General features: G+C 33.4%; 1 protein-coding gene across 4 annotated transcripts in view; it reads right to left on the bottom strand.

The window, feature by feature from the left end:
- The window catches only part of ZNF280D (zinc finger protein 280D), a 119480-nt gene that overhangs the window by 17381 nt on the left and 80493 nt on the right, over window positions 1–21606 (bottom strand). For 3 of the 4 annotated variants that reach the window (XM_060097293.1, XM_060097295.1, XM_060097294.1), the window contains 3 exons: window positions 18703–18821; window positions 18516–18552; window positions 2858–2903 (listed from right to left, as the gene is read on the bottom strand). In XM_060097293.1, coding sequence (XP_059953276.1) covers window positions 2858–2903; window positions 18516–18552; window positions 18703–18821 — 202 coding nt within the window. Of the gene's footprint in view, window positions 1–2857; window positions 2904–17146; window positions 17909–18515; window positions 18553–18702; window positions 18822–21606 lie in introns of those variants that run through there. The other variant, XM_060097296.1, reaches the window with a different exon arrangement.

Raw genomic sequence — 21606 nt, 5'->3', positions numbered from 1 at the left:
CATCTGAGCTTCCAATAATTTCTTGTGATACTTTGATAAATTATTTTTGCACAAAACATACAATATGTAAAAATCACTCACACATATTTTATCACATTCTGTAAAGCATCATCTATTAAACTATCAGTCTGAATATACATTAAAAAACACTTCCATTTAAAAAAAGCATCATGATGAAATATGATTTTTTCATTATCACAAATTCTGTTTAAATTTTTCCAATCTTTGAAACCACTTTTTGAGTTGCAAATATTTGATTCTGTTGTAATTTTTGCTAAAAACAATGCACAGGAAACAAACTAAAGACAAAGATTCTTTGGAATAAATGAGCCAGTCACAATGAATTAACTCACCACTAGACAATTTTTTAAAAGACCCATCTTCTGAAAATCTTTGCCCACCATGTGAAACACATACTGTACAATCTGCATCTTGTCCTTGGATGGTCCCATGCTCTATTAAAATCACTTTACTTTATTAGAAACAGGTGACCATGATGAAGAATTAAACATTTAATTCAAATAGCATCTTCTATTTTCTTGCACATGCTTATATTCACTAGCTTCTGAAATTTCTAATGGAGCGGCTGGGCCCGTGAGCCATGGCCGCTGAGCCTGTGCATCCGGAGCATGTGCTCCGCAACAGGAGAGGCCACAACAGTGAAAGGCCTGCGTACCGCAAAAAAACAAAACAAAACAAAACAAAACAAAACCCAAGTCAACTCACTACTAGGTAGACCAAATCCCACACTAGTGGCCTAACATGAGAAAAATCATGCCCATTTTCAGATATAAATACTATTTATCTCAGTCCTACACATAATGTCTTGCTTTCAACCAAACATACACAGAAAAAGCAAAGGAAAAAAAAACAAAAGTACACTGTCAGAAGATAAAACAATTAGCAGAACCAGACTTAGATACAACCCAGCTGTTGGAACTATCAGACAGAAAATTTTAAATTACTATGATTAATATGTTAAATGCTTTGGCAGAAAAAGGAGGACAACATGCATGATCAGATAGGAATTTTATCAAAGGATCAGAAACTGTAAGAATCAATGCAAATGCTAGGAGAAAAACCCCAAACAAACCACAATGACAGAAATGGAAAATGTTTTTGATGGGTTCAACAGTAGACCTTACACAGCTGAAAAATGAATCTGTAAATAGGTCAATAGATAAAAATTACCCAAACTGAAACACTAAGAAAAAAAAGTGTGGCGGGAGGTGGGGAGGAGGGGATGGGGAGACTAGAACAGGGCATCTAAGAACAGGGATTAATGTCAAATGGTATAACATATGTGAAATTGAAACCCCAGAAGTAGAAGATACAGGACAAGTCAGAGAATACCGATCAGGACGAATGCCAAAAATAAATACATAAATACATAAACATATAAATAAACAACTGAGCAAACCAGACTTAGACACATCATGTTCAAACTGATAAGAACTAAAGATAAAGACAAAACTTGAGGGCAGCCAAAGAAAATTGACACATTACATACATATATAGAAACAAATATAAAAATTACAGTAAGACATCACATCAGAAAATATGCATGCCAAGAGACAATAAAATGACTTCTTTAAACTGCTGAAAGAAAACAGCTAACCCAGAATTCTATATTCACCAAAAAATTACTTTCAAAAATGAAAAATAAAGATTTTTTTTCAAGGAAAAAAGCATGGAAGAAGTAATCACCAGTAGATCTGCAGTATGAGATATTTCAAAGGAAGTTGTTTAGGCAAAAGGAATGTGATATTAGAAAGAAACCAAGAGCTACATAAAGAAATGAACACTAGAAATGGAAAAAATGAAGGTGAATATAAAATTTTTTAAGTATTTAATTGTTATAAAAGACGATTTAAAGTAAAAATGGTAACACTGTATTCTGTCTTTATAACCTAGTTAAAAGTAAAATATATGACAACTTTAGAAACAAAAAGAACACACAAACTGTCAATATTGGAAATAAAGGATTATCATTGCAGACCCCACAGGCATTAAAAGAATAAGGGAATACAACAAACAACTGTTTACATATAAATTCAACATTATAGGTAAAATGTACCGATTCCTCAAAAACCACAAACACCAAAACTCACTCAAGAAAAAACAGATAACCAAGAAATCCTATATCTGGTAAAGATATTTATTTGTAGTTAAAAACATTTCAAACAAATGAAAAGTTTCCATGAGATAAAAGAAAGCCACTTGAGAGAAGGCTGATACTGTCTAGGTTTCACTTATTCACTCTACAAAATAGAAATGCTGAACCTGCCTCACTTCATTACACTCAGAGACAAGTAACATTAAGCAATATTTCAAAAACTGACACCAAGAAAACACGTACATAAGCAAAATTATTTCTATACTCATACATTAGACTGCCCAGTAAGTAACATTTATATGATAACCCTGAGTGTTATATTCAGAGTGCCTGTTTAAGATAGCTAAAATGTATTTAATATATATTCAAAATATTTCTATTTTAAAAATTATTTAAATCTTTTTGAGTCTTCTAAAAAGATTAATTTTCCAATGTGTCAAATGCTTGATATTTTAATAATTTCAGAATTTTTAAGTCATAAATTTATCTCCATTATTAGTTGAACTAAATAACAGGCAAGTGAAATATAATAATGCCTTTGTCAAAATAAAACACTTTACAATTTTACCAAGGGTTAAATATTTTTATATATAATGAAAACAAAAATCTCATGTTTTTTCTTTCTGATAACATACCAATAATTGTTAGTGACATACACACATTGAAGTGTTTTAAAAATCACACCCATAATACTTTCAAATGTGTAAATCTTTAAGAGATATCAAATGTAACATAATTTACCTCAGACACAGGTTCTTGTTCCTTAGTGGGAGCTTCGTTTTTTAATCTTGAAAACAAAATAAGTATTGAGTATTTAATTTTATGTTTACAATAAAAAATATGAAACAGTTGTTTTTTGCATGCTTAAAATAATTTAAATGTAAATCTAAATTAATGCACATTTATATTATAATAGTAAGTGATCTCTGTAAATATTTTCAGGGAAAAATAAAATGCATGAGAATAAACAGTAGATTCAATATATGCTCTAAATAAATGAATACAGACATGTATTTCCTCTTCTCTAAAAACAAGAGCACTTAACAAATGTTCCCTATGTTAAGTACAATTTTAAAAAAAGACATAACACATTAGTATAACTGTTTCAAAATAGAATTACCCTTTAAAAAATGAAAGCAGGTTATATGCTTAATATATATAATACACACCAGTATTTACTACTATAGGACTCAAAAAGTGTGAGAAAATAAATATTTTATCTATTGTAAAGTTCAAATGGTAATGTCATTTCAATATATATTACAATTAACTTACTTTAGAGGTGGTAAAATTACAGAAATAATTTAGAATTTTGAAGAATGTATTCTCTTAAAAACCTTCATAAGCATAGCTCAAATATTAACTATAAATTTTTAAACTTTGATTTCTAAAAAATACTAATTATAACTTATGACAACATTAACAAAGGCATATGTCATCTATAAATTCTTTTAAAATATAGGGTTGGCCAAAAGGTTCATTCGTTTGTTTCCTTAAGATGGCTCTATTAGCACTTAGTTGTCTTTAACTTCATCCGAAACAATTTTGTTAGATTGTATGTGACAGCTATCATATCAGTGTGCATTTAAAAACGGACTTATCAAAATTGGTGAATTTTTGTGTAGCCATTTTAATATTGAAGATGGAAGAAAAAAAGCAACATTTTCAGATTATGCTTTATTATTTCAAGAAAGGTAAAAACACAACTGAAATGCAAAAAAAGAGATTTGTGCAGTGTATGGAGAAGGTGCTGTGACTGATTAAACATGTCAAAGTGGTTTGCCAAGTTTCACGCTGGAGATTTCTCGCTGGATGATGCTCCACGGTCGGGTAGACCAGTTGAAGTTGATAGCGATCAAATCAAGACATTAATTGAGAACAATCAACGTTTTACCACGTGGGAAATAGCCGATATACTCAAAATACCAAATCAAGCGCTGAAAATCATTTGTACCAGCTTGGTCATGTTCATCACTTTGATGTTTGCGTTCTACATAAGCAAAAAAAAACTCCTTGACCGTATTTCCGCGTGCGGTTCGCTACTTAAATGTAAGGAAAACGTTCCGTTTTTAAAACCAATTGTGATGGGCAATGAAAAGTGGATACTGTACAATAACGTGGAACAGAAGAAATCGTGGGGCAAGCGAAATAAACCACCACCAACCACACTAAAGGCCGGTCTCCATCCAAGGAAGGTGACGTTGATGTGGTGGGATTGGAAGGCAGTCCTCTGTCATGAGCTCCTTCCGGAAAAACAAACGATTAATTCCAACAAGTACTGCTCCCAATTAGACCAACTGAAAGCAGCACTCAACGAAAAGCATCCAGAATTCGTCAACAGAAAACGCATAATCTTCCATCAGGATAACTCAAGACTGCATGTTTCTTTGATGACCAGGAAAAAACTGTTACAGCTTGGCTGGGAAGTTCTGATTCATCCACCGTATTCACCAGACATTGCACCTTCAGATTTCCATTTATTTAGGTCTTTAACAAAATTCTCCTAATCGAAAAAATTTCCATTCCCTGGAAGACTGTAAAAGACACCTGGAACGGTTCTTTGCTCAAAAAGAAAGTTTTGGGCAGATGGAATTATGAAGTCGCCTGAAAAATGGCAGAAGGTAGTGGAACAAAAGGGTGAGTACATTGTTCAATAAAGTTCTTGGTGAAAATTAAAAATGTGTCTTTTATTTTTGCTTAAAAACCGAAGGCACTTTTTGGCCAACCCAATATGTCAATTTAACATAAAACTACCTGTGCCAAAGGATCTTTCTTTAAAACTGCTGACGACTAAATATTATTTGGTGATATTATACATTAAACAATTTTAATCTGCATAAGTGACTACCTGATCAGAGATGCCATTAATAGTTAAGTGATTCATAACTTAATGAAGGCTTAATATCTATACTTAAGGATTAATATATTTAACATAAGCAACAACTGTACTAACTTAAATTTCATGGACAAAAATGAAGACATCTAGTAGGACAGAAATGTCAACCATCCTAAAAGCTAATGTTATCTTCCTAGATATTAATAATAACTGTAAAATTACGTATGTCCATTTTAGTTATTACATGAAATTGTAAACAATTTAAAATAGGACATGTCCTTTTTTGTAGAAGTACTATATTGGTAGTGTTTACAATAACTTTCAACTAATTTTGCTAAATAAATCTAAATTAATAAAACTTGCACAAAAAAATTGACAAAATGCACAAATTATCATTTTTTGGGTTAAAGATTTTGTAAATCTCTCAGGTACTTAATTGTGAACAATATTCATAAAGATGAAATAATATCAAGTGTACAGTATAACTTCACTGCTTTAATAATTTATATGGGAAAATAATTGTTTTAAGAATAACATGTATAAAGTTGTAAGAAAACATGAAAAATTTCTGTTTCTCGTTGGAAGAAACAAAAAGTAGATATTAACTGATTTTTATTTCTAAGCATTTAATAATTTTAAACTCAGTCTGAAAAACTGTAAAACACTGGTTACAAACTAGTTTAAAAATATTTTATAAAAGAATTTTCCTTTTCCGCTTACTGTTGAAAATGTTATCAAAGGTCGAGCTTAAATTCTTACAAAAGAAACATTACCATGCTAATCATTTTCACATATAGCTATTCTAATAAACTGATTTTATGCAGCAATTAAAATGAAAGCTATTAAGCATGTGTTACTATTATTGCTGGCATTTCAATTGGGGAAACTGAATTTTCTTAATATCTCTGCAAGGGAGGTTGGTGACAGGTTTTTATTACTCTTCATTTTACTGACTAAGAAACTGGTAGATGAGAACAAAATAAATTATTGAAATAACTACCAATAAGAGGCTTATGTGCCCTATTTTGTTGTGTGGCTTTAACCATACTGGTATTCTGTTTAAGGAACAGAATTGTAATAACCAGTGAAAATATTTAGACAAATAAATCTAAAAAAAATTAGAAAAGCATACTACATAAAATTTCATTGAGTTATAAATTCATCACTAAAATGTACACTATGTTTTGGCAACTACAAAAGCATACTTTGACATTAACAAATTTTAATACAACTACTAATATATCATTAACACTTTTGAAAAGAAAAAAATGTTCTTACCTTTAATCTTATTCATTAAAGATGCCTGCTGAAATAGTCATCATTTGAGATACTCAATTGCTTGGTAGAAGACAGTGAAATTTGCTAAGCTCAAAGTTCTGAGCTAATGACCTGCCATTAGATAATTAGACTTTTCACCTGTGAATTCTTGCAATATTTTTTAATAGAAAAATTTTGTATAGTATTTAAAACAAACACTATTTAAGATTTCAATTTAAACAGAAGGATTGACAGTTATGGATTTCAACAACAACCATTAGAGATCAAGATTGCAAATAATTAAATTTTCTTCTGTATGTAAACCTGCTTTCCCTCTAAAGTTCAAAATAAAATAAATGTCCCTACTTGCATTTTTCTGCAAATCACATGACCAATCCAAAGCTACATGTAAAATGAGCATTTTGGTTAAATTACATCATTGCATTTTGAGGTTTCATTCATACTATAAATAAATGGGGTAGAGGGAAAATGCTCATATTCATTTCAATCAGACCACATTCTTTCCTTCTAATAACATTTAAAAGCCAAAAATTTCAATGCTGATTTTCAAAATGTAATCTTTGCGAATACTTATAAGCAAACTAAAAAGCTGAAAAAAGGTTTACAACAAGCCAGTAGTAAAGTCAACCAGTTCTCAAGACCTTCCAGTTACCCATTCCAGATTAAATTTAGGATAGTAATCATTATACTAATAAGAGTATATTGAGTAAATAAGAGTAAAACATCTAGTGCACCATTTCTGACCGTTTGTTCTGAGAGGTGTTAACAGATGTGTGGAAAGGATGATTGATCTAAACATTTACCAGGCTGCAAGTACATTAGGTACTGTGCTAAAAGTTCCAGTCCAAAGACACAGTCCCTCCTGTGAAGGAGCTTACTGTCAAGGAAATGTATTGAAGCAAATGTTTACAGAATTATGAAGTGCTAAAAAAGAGACATGTATATTGTGGCTATACAAAGGACTGAGCCACTATGAGGGGGAAAGGTGCAAGGAGGCAGTGAAGATACTACAGTGAACAAGGTTTTGCAGCAAGAGTAGGAGTTAGCAAAGCAGGGAAAGGAGAGCCAAGGTGGAGGAAAAGCAAAGAAATATAAAACACAGCAATGATATGATACTGAGTGGTCTCATATGACTAGCAGGTAGGGAACGAGGGAGAGTAGTCAAAGATGCAACTGAAGAGATAGCAAGGGCTACTTTAGGAAAGATCTTGATTGTCATGCTAAAGCGTTTGTGCTAAGAACTTTATTCTAAGGTTAATAAGAAAGTATGATAAGATTTGTGCATCAGAAAGAAAAAGGGCAGTATCAGAAGAGGATAAGCTCCAGACAAGGAGTCCAGATAAGAGACAGTTAATGACTGATAAAAGAACAACAAAGTGTTTTTTTAATCAGAATTATGGATCCTAGTTTTCGACTCAGAAAAAAAAAGTTAGACACATAAAGTGTCAACGAAAAGTCCACAGAAATTGGGAAGTCATATGGCATCTCAACTACAAAGAGTTCAAAGTTACTTGCAGTCCTAATGCTTGCTTATGCAGCTGTGATCCCTAGGCAGTACAGGAAGTTTCTGCTCAAAAATAGCAGGAAAAACTTTTGATCACTATTTTTCTTACTTCTAAGTCCCAGAAATTTCTATGTCATTGTATTCACATAATTTTTCTATCATGAAATATTGATTGAACATATTAATAATAAATTTTTGTTATTAAAAAAAGAGACAGTTAATGACTGTCCCAGGTAAAGCAGTAGGAGTGTCAAAAAAGAGGAAGGTTTTAGGAGGGTGACAAAGTAAAACCAACAGAATACAGGTACCAATTGGATAAAGGTACATGAGGAGAGCAAACATGACCCCCTACATGTCTGCCATTCATATAAAAATATCTACTGCTCAGACCTACTTAGTCTTATATAGCTCATCCTTTGGCACAATTCCAACAATCACTTCTAAACCAATAACCCGCAAATCATCAACCAGAACATGACCCCTACATTTTACTATTTATTTTTCAATCAATCAATTCAAAAATATCATAGTATTTTAGAATTAGATGAGTCCTAACAGAGTATATTATCAAACTGCCCCTATCTTGTAAATGAGAAAAATCTACAGCCTAAAAAGTAATAAATCCATTAAGCAACAGAACTGGTTCTCCTTCAAATTTCCACTGCATTTCTTCACAGCCAAATCCCCTGTTATAAATCAGGCTTCCTTAAATTCATGCCAGGAAAAGTGAAAAACTTAACTGATCTCTCTGCCTCTTGATGTTTTCCACTCTAAAACATGCTATCATTGCCAAATTAATCTTACTAATAGACCGATTTATGTCATTTTTGCTGAAATGTTCTACTGCTCATATATCATAGAACTACTACTCTAAGATTGGGAGGCTAGATTCTGGTCCCCGTGCTACCACTATATCAGTTGTTGCCTGCTCTCCTAGGGAAACAAAGGGTCTTCACATTGAAGCTCAGGCCCATCCAGCTACTCATACTTTATACAGTAAAAGTAGGAAAGTACATTTGGAACCACAAGCACAACCAGGGAAGCAATAGACTATAGTACTTCTTAGTTTAGCCTCTGAAAACAGACTACCATAATTTAAATTGAGGCTCTTAACAGCTATGTGACCTTGGGCAAATGACTTATCTGTACCTCAGTTGTCTCATCCATAAAACTGGGACAAGAACAGTGCATATTGCATTAGTTTGTGAGAATTAAATGCGTGGATAAATGTAAAACATTTAGTGTATGTACTCAATAATTGTTAGCTCTTATTACTGCCATGGGTAGAATCAGGAATCTAATCTTACTGTCTAGAATTTATGTAAGTGTGCCACACAGGCTCTTAAAGCTTTTTACCTAAATATCTTTAATATTTTGAGATTTTTCTGCCATACCTCCCCCATTCTCAAACAAAATACATTAGGTATTAGTTTTGATTGCTGAGCAATTTACCCTAGAAATAATCTATCCACTTCTGAAGGCGTGGGTATGATTTGATCATCAGGGAAAATAAGAGTAAAAAAATCATTCTAAATGGACAGAGGAAAGAACTAGGTAAAGACAAAGAATCAAGAGAAACAAAATATTTATGTGTAAAAATATGAAGCAAAAAATAAGACCATCAGTAGAGGCAGAAGATTCTAATGCCAGACGCGGGCTATAATTTTGGGATTTTTAAAATTTTGTTGGCAATATTGAATTAAGCCCTGAATACTTAATTTATAATGTATTCGCAAACTACCCTCAGAATCAGGAGACTGAAAAAATGGTAGTAACCTCAGAAACACTGGCAGAAGTTGGTAGCATTTGCCTTAAATGAAGGACTACACCAAAGTTTCATTTATCTTTCTCTTTCAATGGGTTTCCCATTACTTCCTGCTTACCAGCTATCAAAGGCAGAAGTCCAAAATGCCAGAAACCACTGTATTTTGATGCACAGTTCCTACTTGCTAACTTGCAATTATATACCAGGGGCAAATGTATTGCATCCACTTTGAAAAGGAAAAGCTATCTTACAGTTACTAAAGATTTGGTTTGAGGCAGTAATGAGACAGTAATGTCCGTGGTAGGATAAGAGAATCTAAGGACATGATCCCCCATTACCTCCAATCCCAGTTACATTTCAAAAGGTTAGAGAAAGAAACAAACCCAAAATAAATTCTGTGTATCTCATAGATGAGATCAGTTTTTTTTTTCTGCTAAACCAAGTATATGAAATGAAGACACTCTGACCATTTTGAACATTTAAGACTCTAATAACTTGGATTATGACCAGAGTCAATAATTCCTCCAAATAAGTTCAGAACTTCACAGGAAAATAATGGAGTGATTCTTTACATATTCTTCAATGGAAACAGAGTTAGTAGAGTAAACATTTTTAACAGAAATATTATTTTCAAATATAAAACATTTTTTAAAGGTTGCCATTCTGCTCTTAAAAGAGCTTACTTTCTGCTTGCATTTATGAAAGCTAATTAATGACTTACTGGTTTAGTTTAGAGTGGTATAATAAAGTGGTATTTCTCTTTGGACCAAGTCCAGATTCTCTTCTGGTGTAGCATTTCACAAAAATCACATAATCTCAATATATACATGGTATTAGGGGTTTAACTAATTATGAAATCAGTTTACTGTGTGGCCCTGTGAAGATATAGATTCAGTGTCTCCATTTCCGACTGCCTATTCTGTAATTACCCTGGTGGCATGAACTATGTCTCATTCATGTTTCCATTTCCAGCACTTGACAAAGAGTCTTGCATACAGAAGGCAGGGAATCAATGTTTGTTGTCAATGAATATGTGGAAGGGTTATCTATATTATACTATGAAAGAGCCATGTAGTTAGCACTGGTGCTAAGTATAAAGTTCAGCAGCCAGAAATACAAGAGAGGAATTCACAGCTTCAAGGAGAGTCAGTTTTACATTTTAATTTTTTTCCTAGTACTCTTTAAATTAGGGGAATTTAATAAAATATAAAAGACATTTTTATAAAGCACATTTCTTTTAAATCTTCAAAACAATCATGTAAAGATTATTTACAGATGAATAAACTGAAGTAACTTGAACATAAAGTGAGAGAGCTGGGTTTTGAACTCTGATATTTTGACTCCAGTCAGTGCCCTTACATTATACTTTGCTTAGAACAAAATTGGAAGTCACTGAGAGAACTAAATCAACTTTTAAAATCACTTCAAACTGTGGTTTTTAGAACATTTGATTCAGTCAATAAATAGACATCTTTCAATAAGTAGCCAGGTTTTCCAAGCTTGAGCTATTATGGATTTACTATGGATTCTTTTTTTTTTTTTTTTTTTTTTGCGATATGCGGGCCTCTCACTGTTGTGGCCTCTCCCGTTGCGGAGCAAAGGCTCCGGACACGCAGGCTCAGCGGCCACGGCTCACTGGCCCAGCCGCTCCGCGGCATATGGGATCCTCCCGGACCAGGGCACGAACCCGCATCCCCTGCATCGGCAGGCGGACTCTCAACCACTGCGCCACCAGGGAGGCCCTACTATGGATTCTTATGCTCTGAAGACTGCTAGAGGGAAATACCTATTCTCAACTTTTTGTCAAGAAAACAAAACTTGCAAAATTTAAAACTTTACTTCCATTCTATGTAATAATTAATCTATCCAGGTAGATATACAGAAGAAAATGGAGAAAGGGGAAAAAAAGGGAGAAACAGATAGAAAAGAGCAATTCCATGATTGAGTTACAATCTAATATCTGAGAAAAGCAGATTTAAAAAAATCATTTCAAAGGTCTACAAAAGAAAGAGCCACTTTACTAGCACAATTACACATTTTCCATAAGTTTAGCAGTATTAGATAAGTAGCCAAGATGACTGGAAATGAATGCCTGGAAATAATTAATAAAAGGTTTTCTTTAAAAAAGAAATTCTGAAAGCTAAAAAAATAAAAGTTTTCCTCCTAAGCAGAGAGGATTATGTACCAGTTTTCAACAAGGATGTTTGTTGTTTCACAGTCTTTAGATAGGAAAAGTCAGAACTACAATCAAATCCTGACATTTGAGAATTATATGAGGTGCAATTGAACACTGTAATAAAATGCCATCTATCCAGCAGTTTGGAGGAATATACTCCAAGAACTATGAGCCAAAATTACAAATAACCACAGTACAGTTAGTACAGTTAGTGGATTGCCACTAAAACTCTCAATGATGAGAAGATTCCACTGATATGTAGTTCCCAGGGTCTCCTGTAAGTAGCAGCAGTAATAACAGTACTAACAGCAATAACAGCTGGAGCAGCAGCAGGAACAGCAGTAATTAGTAGTAATATTAGCAGCAGCAGCAGCAGCTAGAGCAACAATGGCACCAACAACATGCATTTATTGAATGATTATTTTTTGTCAGGCCAGTGGCAAATAATTTTAATTATTTAAATAATTTGAATTATTTAAATTAATAATTTAACATCCACAGATTATCTCTATTTCTTATAGCCACCCTGCAAAAAATTATTACATACCTTTCACTAATGAGGAAGATAAGGTGAAGTAATTTTCACAAGGCTACAGAGCTGGTTAGATATACAACCAGGATTTAAACCTGGACTGCCTTATTTTAAAGCTGTATTCCTTTCCCAACACTACACTTCACAGAAGTAAGGATAAAGATACTTTTCAGTGTGAAGGATTAAAAACAGTAGATTCCTACATTTCAGTAAATGATATAGAAAAAGAGATCACAGTAGCTTCTCCATGTTTGTAGAGGAAGGTACAGTCTTCCAGGTGGGCAAATACCAGTGACTAGAGTGAGGCCGTAGAAGGATCTCAACATCAGAGATGTGGGCTGAAAGACGAGATGAACCACAGTGTGGTCAGTATAAAGCAGTATAATTTAGGGGAAAAAATGATTTACACTATTTTTAAAGACAGAGATTACTAAAATGAACCTAGGATTCATAACTATTCCCTAAAACTACAAGTTTATTGCGCTTCAGACACCAAAAATCTAATTTTATGACTAATACATGCTTCAAACAATTAGCTCTTAAGAAAGATTTACTGGGTTAGGAAAAGAAAGTTAACATAAATGATTTGTGAAAATGCTATGAGATGGTTAGAATGAAAAGCAGGCTGAAGATTAGGATAATTCTATCTGAATAAAATGCAGGCAGAAGTAAAATTATGAAAAGTAATAAGAGTAACAATGATAACTTTACATAGTGCTTCCTATGTGACAATCACTTTCTAAGTACTATATACGTATACTAACTCATTTAATTCCCTCTACACTTTATGAACAGGTACTGTTGTTTACATGCATTTTACAAATGAGGAATGAGGCAGAAGTCTGTAACCTACCCAGAGTCACACATGTTCTAGTAAACAGCAGGGAAGGAACTCCAAACTAGGCAATCAACTGCAGAGCCTACGCTCTTTAACCACTACACCACACTGTACCTTTAAGGGTCTGAGAGGGTTTAAAATGAAGCTGGCTATCAAATCACCTAATCTTAGTATCAGAGAAGTTCTCCTGAAGCTGTTTAAGTAGGAAGTAAAACTTTAGTATATAAGAAATTCCTTAACAGATAATAAAAGGCTGAAAATAGTCTCAAGAAAAGTAGGTAAGTGGGTAGATTGATAAGCTAAGCATAAGGAGTTACAGAGAAGCTAGAAACAGATAATGAGAGATTCTTAAGCTTCTTAGTGTGAAATCATGTAAAGTAACCATACTCCCCAACAAAAATATCTCTTGCTGCTATAATCAGAGGTAGAATAAACTAATAACTGGTCTGTCCCTGTTATGCACTTATTAGATTTTACAAACATAATAATGAGGATATCATTTTTCTGATATAATTTCTAAAAATATGAAAATGTACATTGCTAGCCTCTAGTTACAAACACTATCTTACAAATGATTCATAAACATAAATGAAATGTCTAGGAATCCATCTTAGGCAACACTACACAACTACTTTTTATTTCCCAGTTCATAAAATTTGAAGGATTACTCCAGATCAGTATTCTACACACTATTCCATGGAGATTAAGAAGTGAATAAGTATTCAAAGAAAAAAATTCTAAGGTCAAATAAATATTCTCTTAGACATTCACAAGTCACATACAGCATGAAAAAGCCCATATCAAAGAATCCATTTAACTTTAACTTGCATTGCCTAAATTTATTTGACCATGGAAACTTTTCCCCCCAACTTATAAATTATGGACATTAGTTGTACAGTACAGAACCTGGGAAAAAATGACCTACTTACCTTCTTTAATAGAAGTATAAGAGCACTACTTTTACAAGAGCCTATGAAAGAGTTAAATGTGCTGAGAAATAATGTGAACATTTAATTTTCTCAAGGTCAAAGAGTCCCTGTTTCTGCTACTGGGAATAGGATATGTGGCATTCTAAATCTTGTCATAAGAACAAATTATGACAATGTAAGTATAACCAAAATTGAATAATAGAATCTCAGAAGTCTAGAACAAGTCAGCACTCACATTTTACAAATAGGGTAACTGAGGCTCCAAGAACACTGCCACTCCCCTGGTTTTCTTTCTATACCATCGGCCACTCCTTCTCAGTTTCCTTTGCCAATTCCTTCTCATCTCCCTGACCTTTTATTGCCAGATTCCCCAGAGCTCAGCCTGTGGATCCTGCCCTTTCTCTCTCTCTACTGTATCCCTTGGTGATCTCATATAGTCCCATGACTTTTTTTCACTGAATTTTAAATTTTGGTATAATTGTATATTCACATGCAGTTATAAGAAATAACACAGAGAGATTCCATATTCCCTTTGTCCAGTTTCCCCAATGATAACATCTTATAATACAAAATAACAGTAAAAAATTATAGCACAAAAGCATAAGCAGGATGTTGACAGTGATACATATACCAACCTTACTCAGTTTTCCCCAGTTTTACTTGTATTTATTCCCATGACATTAAATGATATTTACAGCTTAGAACAGCCCCCTAAATTCATATAGGTGAATGCTTATGACATCTCAACTTGCATATCTAACAGATATCACAAACTAAAATATGTCCCAAATCACAGTCATCATCTTCCCTCTCAAATCTATTACTTCTAGTCTTCCCTATCTCAGTTAATATCAATGCCATCTTTGTGGTTGCTCACACTAATAACTGGAATCATCCTCAAAACTTTCTTTCTTCTACACTTCACATATAAACCATCAACGAGTTCAAAACATGTCCCAAATCAAAACTCTTATCACCTAAACTGCTAGCAGCTTAGCCTAAATCCCCACCATCTCATACCTGGATTATTACAATAACCTCCTAATTAATCTCCCCGATTTTGTCCTTGGTCTTCTACAGTTTATTCCGAAGACAGCAGCTATGGTAATACACACACTCTTCTGTATTTAAAGGTTTTCACTGATTGTGGTTTTATTGAGGTATAAAACACTCCTCTATTCAAAATGCTCTAATAGCTACTTATCTCATGGTAAAAGGCGAATTCCTTACAATGGTCCATAACGTCCTATACACATGGCCCACATTACCTTGCAGGCCCCAACTCCTACTATTCTCCCTCTTAATCACTTATTTGCAGCCAGACCTGAAAGTTCTTCTTTCAGGTCTTTACTCAAATGTCATCTCTCTGTGAGATCTTCCCTGACTACCAAATTTTAAATGGCAGCCTCCAAACTCCCACCCAGTACTCCTTATCCCCCTTCCCTATGTTATTTTTCTCCGTAGTATCGACCACTATCTAACATACTATGTACTTATTTACTTGATATTGTCTGTCTTTCACCACTAAAATGTTCATTCTGTGAGGGCAGAGATTTCAGTCCATTTTTCTGCCAGGCACAAAGCAGATGTTCAAGAAATATTTGCTGAATAAACAAATGAGGCCCAAAGAGGTGAGGAGTCATGCCAAAATATCATAAAAACAGGGCAAGAATCCAAGTCTCTGTAGTTTAGCAGTCATTTTTTCTCAAAATAGCGATGGACTTAAACTGAACCAATCTCATTTTTTATTCAGTGGTAACCAAAAGCACACATGCATGAAATAGCCATTTCTGATCAGGTGAATAAACTATTTAGAATAACCTGATGGCAAGGAGGGATTAGACTCAAGCTAAAACTCATTAGCACAAAATTAAAATATGACCAACTGCCTATAATCAACAAGTTTTGTACTAGCTGCCTTAGGTGTTTTATTTAAATTATTTTTTTAAAAAGGAAGTTATAGGTGATAGAACTTTAGGAGTTTAAACTTTAAGAAAATGAACTTGATAATACTATAAAACAGAGTCCTATAGAAGAACACAAAGCAGTACTCCTACACTGCTATATCAAGAATACAATTTCTCATATTTTTTAACTATAGCCAAGGTAGAGCAAATATCTATAAATGAAAATGGAACTTATGTTAAAGATGTAAAGAAGTTGTTTCTGGGCAAAATTTTTAGATTTTTTTTAAAAACTGGGTAGAAAGAGGGTGAATGACAAAACTTCCTAGAGACAGATAAGGAAATAAAGACTAGCATAACACCAAAGCCACCTACTGAGAGACAAGCCACTTCCAGAGCTTTTGAAAAATTATTCATTTACCGTAGAAATTAGTTTGGAAATTTAAAACTAATGGGTTCAAATTTTTTGATTATTAATTGCAAGAAGCACATTACATAATAAGTAGTCATCTATACTGGCTTTAAATCTGTTTCAAAGTAAAACTGAGCAAGTTCTGACTTCAGAGTAAAAAAACATGACTGAGTCATACTTCCAGAGCCTGCCTAACCGTTATGGCAACTAAGATCACAGAAGGTATTTTGCATGTCATTAAAATTCAATAAATTGGTAGAGTATAAACAGTGACCTTTCAATTGTGCCAGAGGAAAAAAAGCAAGATGCACTAAGTAGATACAGCTCTGTGTACAGGCCAAATAATAGGGCCTCCATGAAACAATAAAGGCAATGCTCCTATTTATATGATTAAATCTACAGCTTTCATATGAAATTCTTTATTAGTAAATAATTCCTGAGGCACTTAAACAACAGAATTTTTATTAAAACAAAATAGCATCAAAACTGTTTATTAGAGCTATAGTCAATGTAACTAAAATAAACAAATGTCAACTTTTAAAAATATATATATGTAGAAATATGTTTTATATATGATAGAAACAAGTACATTATTGGCCCTTATATTTTTTAATGTTACCACTACCCAAAGGAACTATTAATAGCTAAGTAGGTATTATGTATTAGATGTACAAATATGTAACTTTAAAACTTGTTTTACTGTATAAAAAAATACAACTAAATTTTTTAAAAACCTTGTTTTAAGGTCTCCAAGAATAGGTTTTGTCAATTCTTTACACCTTAGAACTCACAATTATTAATATTAATAATAATAATCCTGAAATAAGAATGGATATAATAATGTCTAATGGTCTGAACAACAACCAAATTAAAAAGCTATAAATAAGCAGCTATAGGAAATCTGTAGAGAATTCTAGGGACTATCTTGGAGTTCTTAATAAAACAAAGCAAACACTAAACAACAGTTTTAAAGAAAAGAATATAAAAATAGACATCAATACATTTGGAGAACATAAAACCAAGCTATCAAAATTAAACTAAATTTAAAAAAAATAAAAAATCTGATAATTGATGTTGTTAAACAACTATGAAGTTACTCCTGGGTGATACATTTTAAATAACAGTAAAAATAAGTGAAATTTTGGAACATAATTGTAGAGACCTGTTGTTCCAAGGATATGAAAAATAACCATTTCCTAATAACCGGAGCTTTTGTATTCCTTGGATGCATTCATGCTAGAGGAAGATTAAAGGGAAGCAGCCAGAATGATTAAACTTCAACTGGGACGCTGAAGCACAGATTTGATTTTCTTGGCCAGAAGTGACCCACAAGCTTAAGATCAAGAGCCAAAGCCCCCAGTGGGAAGCTGTGCTCTATTTGGTGGGCCTTGATACCATCTCTGGCTATATCAACATCAGCCTCATGGAAGGCCAGCCATGAGAAAAGGGAGTCTCCCCAAGATCTGATTTCCTGAGACCACAACCTAGAGCAGGTCCCACAGTCAAATTAGTCACATTCCTTGGAAAGAGAGAACAGGCATCAGTTGTGTCCATCGAAGGGGGACACTGTCCAGGTGTACCCTGAACATTTTTTGAAATCTCTGGGCTGCTTCTCCATCTGAAAAATAAGAAAAATAGCACAATGACAGACAACGAATGAGGAAAAAGACAATCATCTGGCCTAAAAAACTTAAGACTTATAAGAAATTAAGAAAGCAGACAAAACAGACAAAAAGACAAACAGCCATATCATTTGGAACATATTATTCTGAAGTCAAGTACAGCAGAGAAAAACACAAATTATTTTAAGCAAAGTAAGAAATGACCATAGCAACAAAAGTTATTTTTGGAGAGAGCCAACTGGAGAAAAAAAAACGTATGTTAAGATATGTCAACCTGACACAAAGATAAGGTGGAATAAGAATCTAGTCCCATTTGAAGCTGAAAAGAGCTGAATAATGAGAGCTAGTGTCATGAACTTGGCTGCTTAACTGCCTTTGCGTAAGAAAACATCTCAGAACTTTGAACTTAGGAAATTCCAACTTGTCTTGCACCAGGTCACGAGCTCCATAGAGCAGGAACCTATTTCAACAAGCAGCTTTAAAAAAAACAAACAAACAAAAAAAATACTTTAATATTTTTCATTTCTGTTAATGGTACATTTAAAAATGCAATAGTGCTAAAATCCATCAAAGTAAAATGCACTGAATAAAAATTAAACTTACTCAGAAAGATGTTCAGAAGTTGGGATACAAACAGAAACTGAAATTAGAAGAAAAGTATTATATTTAAAACAGCATATGAAATATGATGAGTGAGAAAAACGATTTCGTAAAGAGCACATACTGTGGCTGACCAATAATACCGGAATAAATATCAAAAATCCAAAGTAAAACAATTTTATATACGTACCTTTCTCTATTACAACTTGACAAGCATGAGTTTCATGTTGACTTAAGTGTGTAGCCATATTATCTAAGCCAGAAACATCAGTTAGGAAATCACAATTAAGGCACACTAGAGTAATGCCCCTATAAAAAAAAAAGCAAACAGTATAAAAGAAAATGTTTTTATCTTTTATGAAAATCCACACACCAGTTCAATGAATACTTTTCCGTGATTTGCTTTTTGTGTCATAACTGTCATTCCAATTTTTGTTATATAAACTTGATATAACTGAAATGATTCTCTAGAAAATGTCATAGTCATATTCAAATTATACTACCATTTATTTACAGGAAGTATTTTTGCTTTATAAACTTTTCTCTCTCATATCAGTTACTGAAAGCTAAGAGTCAATAGACCTAGAGTCCAATCTTGGCTCCACTAACAACATGTGTCACTTTGACAAGTCACAGTCTATCTGTGCCTATGCCCATCTGCAAACAAGAGTTCAGTATATATAAATGTACAATATATACATTAGTCAGTGTATATTTACTAAGGCTGTCGTTACACATACTGTACTAGTGTACTGTATTGTGAATACAATGATGACCAAAAAATACAGTCTGTGCTCTAATGGAACATTTATCTAGTGTTTATCTAGGTGAGGAAAAAATTAGAAATGTGAAGGCTTTAAAAATAGATCATTGTCGTAGCTGCTATCATTGTATATTATGTGTTAAAGATTTTCCTATATATTATTTAGTTTATTCTCACCACAAGCATCCAAGGTTGGTATTATTCTCATATAACACTGAATTAACTGAAGTAGCTAATTCACTATTTAAGTCCAAAGTCTGAGTTCCTCAGCATCCCAGTACTCTGAACTGGCCCACTTGCTTGGACCTAAACTACTTGTTCCCTTAACAAAACTTCACTGAGTACTGTAGTTCTTAAAATATGTAATGATTATAAGTTTTCAAAAAGGTTAGAAAGCAATTCCCATAGTCATCAATACATAGTCATCAATACATTTTTTTGAATTCATGAATAGTTTTTATGCTTATTGGATCAAACTGTGCAGCATTTGCTATTTGAAGTATGTAAACATAATTGGCGTATTATAGTATGTAAAATTGGTCTTAAGACTCTAATTTAAAATGTGTTTAAACTTTTAGCTTTGAGTTTTATTTTAAAATATTAAGCCTGCAAAAATATGCGAATGTTTCAAAGAACTTAGAAAGCCACTATGTTTAATTTATTATGTTTATTAGAGTTAAGCACTTGGGAGCTTGTGGGTCAAGCATCTGAAGAGCTGTTTAAAAGAAAATCAAATATATTAAACGTATAAATGATGTTACATTGTTTAAAGGTAACTGAAGTGTAAATGAGACTTTAAAAAATTCTAGTCTGTTCAGTTTAAATGAACTTTATCAAACATTATTTAAAGGCCCGATTGAAAGTGATTTTTTAAATAAATCTATCTATTTATTTATTTATTTATGGCTGCGTCGGGTCTTCGTTGCTGCACGTGGGCTTTCTCTAGTTGTGGTGAGTGGGGGTTACTCTTCCTTGCAGTGCATGGGCTTCTCACTGAGGTGGCTTCTCCTGTGTGGAACACTGGCTCTAGGTGTGAGGGCTCAATACTTGTGGCTTGCAGGCTCTAGAGCTCAGGCTCAGTAGTTGTGGCACATGGGCTTAGTTGCTCTGCGGCATGTGGGATCTTCCTGGACCAGGGCTCAAACCCGTGTCCCCTGCCTTGGCAGTCGGATTCTTAACCATTGCACTGCCAGGGAAGTCCCAAAAGTGATTATTAAATGTACTAGATTTCTAAATGGAATATTTTTAATCAAGGAAAGTTAAGATTTAAATACTTAAATTTAATAATTACAATCTTTTTCTATTAACAAACTGCCCTCAACAGACACTAAAAGTAGTCTCAATGGTAAGTAGCTAAATGCCTATTCCACTCGACATAGTTAATTGGACCAGGGATGGAATGTCTAACTCAAGCCTTCTCTGAACAGGAATTTGTAATTGGGATATATAATCACATTTCTTGATCTGGGAAAATGTGGGAAGCTAGGAATACTATGTTTGGGTCATCAATAGAGAAAGCTGGTCTACACAGAGAAAGGAGAATAGAACCCAGGTCCAGAGAAAATAACAGAGACAAAATCATCCTGCTTCAGCAGGTCAGACTAGAAAGAAGCCGTGTTAGTAACTGATGGCTTTCTGTTTCCCTCGTATGTTCTGGCTGTATCTCTTCCTTCTAGGGGTCCATGAGGGTCTTTGGAATCCTGCTAATAAATTATTTTTGCTTAGGTGGAAAAAAAATAGATCATGTAATGTGATCATTGGTATTGTCAGTTTATTAACAAAGCATAAATACATTTCTGAAGTTCATCACATACATTAAAATTTTAAATGTTTTACCAATATACAAATACAAACAAATAACATACCTTAGATTGACTTCTCCCCTAAAGCTCTAGTCTAACAGTCTGCTGTATATTTTCCCCTAGATGTCATACTGGCACATAAAAAACTGACCTTCATGTACTTCCTTCCCAAATTAACTTGTCCTGACTGGCCTTTCTTATGATGCCATTTCCTCTGAAAATAAAGCTCAACCTATAGTTATCTCTGTCTCTTCTTCCTTAAACAGTCAGTATGTCAAGCATTTTATATCAATAATTTAGTGAGTACTTATTCTGTGCTAGTCTAACAATTTTAGACATACCATCTCATCTAAATCTAAACAACCCATAAAAGGTAGATGCTATAATTTATCACCTTTTTAATAGAGGATGGAGTTAGCTTAGTAATTTACCAAGGACACAGAGCTGATAAAGATCAAGACCAGGTTTGAAATCAAGCACTTTCATTCCAGAGCCCAGTTTCTTAAAGATGATATAATACTATCTCACC

This window comes from Mesoplodon densirostris, chromosome 4 (genome assembly GCF_025265405.1).
Source record: "Mesoplodon densirostris isolate mMesDen1 chromosome 4, mMesDen1 primary haplotype, whole genome shotgun sequence".
In the NCBI taxonomy this organism is placed as follows: Eukaryota; Metazoa; Chordata; class Mammalia; order Artiodactyla; family Ziphiidae; genus Mesoplodon; species Mesoplodon densirostris.
Note: the sequence above shows the minus strand (reverse complement) of the source record. Positions and strands in the feature narration are given on the sequence as shown.